The 7,632-nt window shown below is 42.3% G+C and overlaps 3 protein-coding genes across 3 annotated transcripts; 1 reads left to right on the plus strand and 2 right to left on the minus strand.

Moving 5' to 3' along the window:
- Positions 1–90: 90 nt before the first annotated feature.
- Positions 91–754, plus strand: EJ05DRAFT_505914 (uncharacterized protein; the record flags this gene model as incomplete). Its single annotated transcript, XM_033747756.1, has 2 exons — positions 91–109; positions 171–754. The coding sequence occupies 2 exons, from the start codon at positions 91–93 to the stop codon at positions 752–754; spliced, it is 603 nt and encodes a 200-aa protein (XP_033595022.1).
- Positions 755–5,671: 4,917 nt separating this feature from the next.
- On the minus strand, positions 5,672–6,680 carry EJ05DRAFT_542533 (uncharacterized protein; the record flags this gene model as incomplete). The annotated part of the gene is made up of 4 exons (XM_033749727.1): positions 5,672–5,719; positions 5,776–5,942; positions 6,072–6,282; positions 6,330–6,680. 4 exons carry the CDS (start codon positions 6,678–6,680, stop codon positions 5,672–5,674), a joined length of 777 nt encoding a protein of 258 aa, XP_033595023.1.
- Positions 6,681–6,977: 297 nt separating this feature from the next.
- On the minus strand, positions 6,978–7,130 carry EJ05DRAFT_446525 (uncharacterized protein; the record flags this gene model as incomplete). Its single annotated transcript, XM_033742235.1, has 1 exon — positions 6,978–7,130. A coding segment is annotated over one exon (153 nt), but the record flags the coding sequence as incomplete, so codon positions are not given.
- Positions 7,131–7,632: the final 502 nt, after the last annotated feature.

Consider the following 7,632-nt stretch of genomic DNA (forward strand, 5'->3'; position numbering starts at 1 on the left):
AGCAAGTCCGGTACCTGCCCATCATCCAATTTCATCTGAGCGAACAACGATCCTAGCGAGTTTCAAACATCGTGAACTTCCTAACGCGCAATGCGAGAGAGATCGACCGGTTCCGAATCCACCGGCAACTCTTCCTGGCCAGGCAAATTATGAAAGAACTGAAAGCCTAGGGCGCACCGAGCTCGACTCACAGACCAGTGGATCGTCATTTTCACAAAAAACTGACGACAACTCAGTCTACAGTTTTCAAGACGACCTCTCGTATCCAGTCGTTACCTCATATCCAGGGCATCTTCAAGCACCAATCGCGTCGGCGGGTGCTGCTGTCGGCCTCCTTCCGTTTCCAGATGCTAATCATCGCACGAAAAGTCGCACTTCATCTAACATCCAGTTGCAAGATAGGACTGATAGCGGTCTTGCCTTTGGCGGTGACTATGAGCACTATACTAGATTAGATAAATATGGTCGAGCATATCAAATCCCAGTCGAGATTAAGTCGGGTTCGAAACAGGCCGATGATAGACGGAAACGGAACGCAGGCGCCTCGGCTCGTTTTCGCCAACGACGGAAAGCGAGAGAGAAGGAACTTGCATCAAAATTGGATGCTGCCTCCAAAGAAGTAGAGGCTGCTCGGGCAACCATAGAGGATCTCAAATGCCGTTTGGACCAGGCGCTGGAGGACAAAGAATTCTGTCGACAAAAGTCAGCCACCTTAGAAATTCGAGAAATGACCAGAGTCACAAAAGACATCTAGGGAGACTATAATCGATTCATCCTCAGTCACCGCTGGGTCTATCGCCAGTATGAAGATATCAATATATTCGCATAACACATACAAGAAATTATCCCCATCGATCAAGCTACGTGGGTGAAATTACGTGTAATGAGTTGAGTGAGGAATGTGCGGATAATGAAGGCTACTTATCTATATTCCCACCAATTTGAATTGTGTGCGCCGGAATTTGACAAAGGTGATAGTGTTCACTGTCACTCATCCCTCTACCTTAGTACGATAAGTATCTCTGATGTAAGAGTACATGCAGTCTAGCCTCTCGTACTGGAGAAGTCAAGTTATTGTCTACAATGTCGATCCTACTCACGAAAAGTGAGCCACTTCTCGATCTCTATAGTCGGACACTCGTGACTCACTTAGCTAGCTTGCATAGGGATCCGGCCGTTATATGCAATTAGCTAAGTAAAGACTACCTGGATACATCTCAAAGCTCGCGCAGCTTGGGACTATCACTTGAACTGAAGGAACCGTTTGCTTAAAAAAGGTTTGCGAGGTCACCATGTTGTACGACTAGCCGTCTCTTGCAATGCGAAAAATATACCCTAAAAGGCCACATTCAATGCCTGACGCTGTGACGCTTTTCGTCCATGGGCTACCAATATAGGACCCGTTTACTGTGGCAGGACCTTAAGAATCAGGGACAGCTTGGATGATACTGAAGAGTACCACGACTCGATGACGTCGCTTATCCAGGCAATTGAATCATTTAGACTGGATACACAACATCAAGACGATATGCGGGAACCAATTCAGAGGAAGCCTACTACAGCAATGAAGTATCTACAGATCCTGCATGATGCCCAGCGACGCTGTATGGTTGAACAACAGAAACTCAACAAAGAATGGCTGCGATTACATGGTATAGAGAGCTCCAATTTAAGACAAAGAATCCAGCAGTATTGCGAGCGGAATTGGATATGAAAAGCAGTAGAGTCATGACTAGCGGCGGCTTGGTAGACGGGTTTTGCGAAAATCGGATCGATCCCCTAAATGCTCTTCATCAACCCCGACTCAGCATTCCGACTCAGCAGGCTGAACTCCGGTCTATCTCATTTGCAGCCAGTCTGTTATGCTATCTCGAATGTTTCCCAACTTCGTTTTCACTGTGTGTACTATTCGTTATAGTATAGTTGACGCTGCCAAATGCAGTATATCGTGAAGATCATGAGCTACAACTACGGAGGTCTCCAAGCTTATAAGAAACGGTGACATCTCTTTCATCAGCCTCGAATCATGTTAGTGTGGCCTGTCTTTTGTTTAACGTGCTCTATTGGATCATCTATCGGTCGGCTCGCGGGCGCCCCTACGCAATCATTCTACCTCAATGTAGAACGCCTCCACGACGTCAAATCACAACTGTATGATCAGGTGTACTTAGATCTATCCTGCTCGGTGTATCGAGGAATTCGGAAAATCTACAAAATGCTGTGGGATTTCACAGCCTTCAATCGAGTCTTCAACCACTTCCGCTTTGAGAACAGCACTTTTGACTATGATTTCTGAGCCAGGGGAGTTCGCCAGGCAATAGCCAAAGCATACCCCAAGCCGCACGGCGGAAATTGTTCGACACTCACTCACGGCCTGTGGCTTCTCGCATCAATATAAACCTGGGTTGGTCGTTGTTCCGGAAAATCAATTGCACAACAAGCTCACGTCTGCCGATCTAAACTATTTCGAGCTCCAAGCTCTGAAGGCTCTGGCAAATATCCTCCCTGCGTGCTTGGGCCGTGCAACAATTGTCCGAAATGAGGTGAAAGGCAGGAACTTTGTGAAATGGTGAATGAGACTAAAAGACAGTGTAGCGAATGAAAAGTGAGGTATTCACGTTATACCGACGCAGGAGAGTTCGTGATGACCAGTGAGAAATGGGTGATGTCGAATCAAGTAGCGAATCGATCATTCTGGAACTTGATCCTCCGGCCTGCCTGATGCTGCAAATGGGTTCATTGCGTTAGTACTTGGGGTAAAGTGTGTGCGAAGTCGCTTATTACCGTCAATCCCGTCCGTAACTTTTTCAGCGCAACTCTTGGCATGCACGCCTATGCGCGACACAACGTTTTTCCATAGTAAACGAGCATTTTGAACATTATCGTGCATAGCAGCCGCAACGTCGTGAAATACGTCGAATCCACGTATATAGGCACTCATTAGCCTCATCTCCATATTGTATAATACTTGAAATACCCCTAAACCATGCCTATAGCGCGTTATAGTGGTAAGAGGGCTCGTTTTAGTAGGCCGCTTGAGATGCCTAACTGCTCGATAGAGGCTCCTCCTCCTTAAACGCGTCGTATATATTAACTAATAGTAAGGGCGATAGTAAGCCGTAGTTAGGTAGTCCGAAATAGGAAGTCTAAGAGTAAGACGGCAAATAGTACCCTAGCTACTATTATTAAATAGGCGGCTGTCATATCTAATCGTAACGCGAATGCGGTAGAGATACTTATCTCTATGCTATAGGCGTTAAATAAGGCTATAGATATACGTTCGTTACCATCACCATTACGTAGTAATAAGTATAATATAGAAAATAAGCCTCCTCTATTAAGTCCTCCTATAGCTATAGCCCTCTTTATACTATATCTAATATTAGTACTTTATATTAATAGAAAGAAGGAGAAATAAAAGAACCTATCTTTATCTCTACGCGAGTTCTAGGCGCTAGATAAAATTAAGGATAGGATAAATAAGGCTATATAAGAGATAGTTATTAATGAGTCGTAGGAGTTCGACGGAAAAACGTCCCTAGTTATATAATCTTAGTCTACCTTGAATAAGTATATATACTTAATAGAAGTCTCCTTCGCCCTTATAGATAAGGTCGAGATTCTATCCTATATTAATTATATTTATATAAGGAAACCAAAGCACAATATTAATCTAAAGTTCGAAGTTAGAGTACTATACCCTAGATATAAAGCTATGAAGAAACGAAGAGTATAAGCTTCTAAAACCGGCCCTCGTGGCGTAACGTTATTAGTAAATATACGTGGGACGCCTACGCTTACTAGTATATATAGCGAATTACTCTCTCCTCCAAATAATCTTAAGATACCGCTATTACACGCCTTTATATACTATATATAAGCTAGGGCACCTAGTTTAGGAGGGAGACGGAATGGCCTAATTAGCGCCGTGAATACTATATAAGTAGACGTAGTAGTAAATACTACGTAGTATTACCACGCTCTAGTTGCTCGTCTTAAGTATAGTGTAAGAATAGGGTTATTGGATAGTAGTGTAGTCAGATGGAACAATGGGGTGTATTCTATCACAGAACAAATTACTACCGAACCCTTTCAGTAGGAATCCGAGAGTATATACACAAAGGGACGCCGATCTGTCTAGCACGTGACTGTTCACCGCCCTTCACGTCACCTCCTGACCCTGTCAGCTGAGGTACGTGCAGGTCGGGTCCTGCCTAAGGCTGAGTCCTGACATATAGAGTTAATAACTATTCTTATAAGGATAGGTACTATTAGATATAGGCCGATAAAGGCTCTAGTATAGGTGCTTAGTACTATAAAGTTATAACTATAGATATCTACTACTAGGTAAACGTACTTACCGTAGAAGTAGAGGAGAGTATCTCTATTAAGAATCCACCGTCTTTTCTAAAGGAGCGATTCCGTAACCGTAAGCCTATCGGCGTATAGTTGAAGCGTCCTAATAAGCGTTAGCTTAATAAAGAGAAATAGACGAAGTTATAAGAGGATATGCGGCTATTTATTACTAAGTAGTAATTATAAGACATAAAACGTAAAGAATAGTAGGCTAAGCGTAATAAGGCTTAAGCTAGACGTAAAGAGAGACGGGATTGAATACGTGATAAGAAGTAGATAGACGATCGTAAAGTAAAGCGTTATTACCACGACGGTATATTTAAATAAGAGGTTATCCTATATAGGTATATCTAGCCTTATTTACTATATTCTATTTAGGTATACCCTCCGCCTTAATATTCTTTACCTCTATCTAGTATATTACTAGTTTCTTAAGAAGTAACGCCGCCTAAGCTAGTTCTAGTAGCTACGGCTTCTAGTCCTGCGGCGCTATATATGGACTAGGTAGAGGTTATTAAGTAGATAATGGACTAGCGGATAGATATAGAGAGAGTAGATAAGAAGATCAAGGCGCTAGAGAACTTTAAGGCATGGTTATCGAAGAACTTATATAAGTATAGTAAAGTTAAGGCGATAAGGACGCGTAGGCACCTATTATATAAGGATGCGCTTATAAATAGTATCTCTATACCATACATCTAGAAGTGTCGCGCGTGGCTATCTAAATATAAGAGAGAGTTAAAGAAGATAGATAGATAGGTAGATAGGGATACTACTAATACACTTCTACGACTATAGAGTGGAGTTATATAGACTATATTTTAGGATATATATATATATTCATACTACTTTTATATTACTTGATTAGGAAATACGTTAGAATACGTTAGTAGTAACATTACTCTATAACTTTAGCTCCTTTAAATCTCTCTACTAATTCAACTATATCGTGGCTGGCTTGGAGGAGGTACACTCGTACGAAGAGTGAGGGATTGGCGTAGAGTATTTGGTGTGTGTGGTATTGGATGAGGTGAGGGAGATCCAATTGGGGATGAAGTAAGATTAACAATCTCTATATTAGTAAAGAGTGTTTGCTGGCAATCTGGACAGGTAGCCACTTCGTACGAAGAGTGGTGCCTCCCAGTTTTGGAGCAGTAGTTATGGAAAGCATTTAATACTGGCATGGCTATTCGAGATGCAAGTTAAAAGGTTTTCATATAAGAAGAATATTATAAAAGAGAGGGGCTGTAAGTTATAGAAAAACCAAAGTACTCTCGTACGACGCTACTTCCTAGATTATACTCAATCTACCCAATTAATTATTATTAAGATTAGACGCCTCAACATTCTTAAGAGCGGTTCCCTGTATAGTCTATTAGTATACCGCTCTTTATTCTCGTACGGAAGAATGATACTTACAAACAAATTAGGATCTAGATGTGGATGTGCTAGGACTTCTAGCCGAGGGGCTATTCTAGTATAGACATGGTCCTGAATCCTACGGCGTAGCTGAACATAGATATCCATAAATGGACTTCTCTGTTCTTCAGCCGTACGAAGCGGTGTACCTCTATTAAAGCTAAGATCTTCGAGCTGGTTCGTACACCATAGTAGTGTATTAGGTGGTAGATATGCATCCATATCCTAAGCTCCTGCCTGGCCTCGGATAGTAGCAAGAGCCTCTTGATTAATAGGTACTGCTCCACGTTTAATACCTTTAGCTGGCATAAAGTAATTTCGTACGGGTGGTCCAGAGACAGCAGATGGTCGATCTCTCTGTCTTCGGATAGGATGCTGATTCCATGTCTGTACGAAGCTTGAAACTTCCGTACGGAGAATTGGAATATAGATTGCCTGAATAGTAATCCGATCTGTATAACTCTGTGTATTAAAGATACCTCTCTGCTTAAGCTCTGAGAAGAAGTTCTAAATATCTATTAGCTAAGTATAATATACTACCGTACGATACATACCCTCCATCGGAATAAGAGTGCCTTAGAAAGCTGTGCCCACCAAGCCTCAATCCTTTGATTAGATGTACTTGTCCTAAACATCCAGCATTGATTTAGTGGAATCTCTGGGTCATCAACCTGGCGGAGATTCCACTGAATATTTGCCATACAAGTTGTCTCACCACCTCTATCACTTCGTACGAAGCGTGGCTGGATACCTCTAATTCTTAAAGTTTCTAGAAACTGAAAGAGACAACTAACTGCTGTAGCAGATGAGATACTAACATAGGCCCAGATAATATATCTTGAGTATGCATCCATATAGGCATAGATCTCAATACCGTATAAGCTAAGCTTGTGGTACCCATCCATACTCTAGATATAATCAGGACCTTTCATAATATGCTGGCCTCTATGGCGCTGAAAATCATGATAGCGGCGTCGTACGCCCTCTGGATTTAAGATCTTCATAGCCTGAAATAGCCGATCTCTAGATAGATTCTTAGAATAAGTCTTTATATATAGATAGATAGAAGGGTATAGATACCGTACAGTCTGGACTCCAGCTCCTAGGAAATGTGCATGGAGTAGGCCTCGACTAAACCCATTAATTACTCCTAACTCTAAGCCTTCCCGTACGAGCTGCATTGCCTTCTTACTTTCAGCCTGTTATGCATCAATACCTCGTACCTTTCGTACGATACCCATATCTATACGACGGCGATATAGAGAACTCCGTGAGATCTTAAACCCTTCTTCTTGAAGGATCCGAATAATCTCAGTATCTGGAAGAGCTAGTTCAAGGGTAAGAGTACGGATTCTATCCTATAGGCTCTCTCGTACGGAAGAGGGAAGTAAAGAAGAGTCCTTTTAAATCTTCCATGTAGAGAAACAGCGCTTGAGCGTACGATGGGATACTGTAATACCATGTACACGCTTAATCCAGGCTAGGAGATCATTCTAGGTATAACCAGAGGTATATTTTGAGATAATCTCCATCTGGAGATGGGCTATCTGTTACGCCATTATATAAAGAGAGAAAATATATATAGATAGGCACGTATTACGTACGAAGAGAGGGATATTTAAAGAGGGGGGAGTAGGTTTGATGTATATGAGTATGCTTTTAAGGTGTGTGCCCTCGGCAAAAAAAAAGTGTGGCCCGCTGACACATACCGTCCGCGGTAGTGCATGCCAAGAGTTACGCTGAAAAAGTTACGGACGGATCCATGTAGAATATGCTGCTGCGTTCTTTCTCCTCGCCGACCATCTTTCCGACGCTGTCCAAGTTCTCTCAAATCAAATGCAAGACACACAACTCGCC

This window comes from Pseudovirgaria hyperparasitica (assembly GCF_010093815.1).
Source record: "Pseudovirgaria hyperparasitica strain CBS 121739 unplaced genomic scaffold EJ05scaffold_43, whole genome shotgun sequence".
Classification (NCBI taxonomy): Eukaryota; Fungi; Ascomycota; class Dothideomycetes; order Acrospermales; family Acrospermaceae; genus Pseudovirgaria; species Pseudovirgaria hyperparasitica.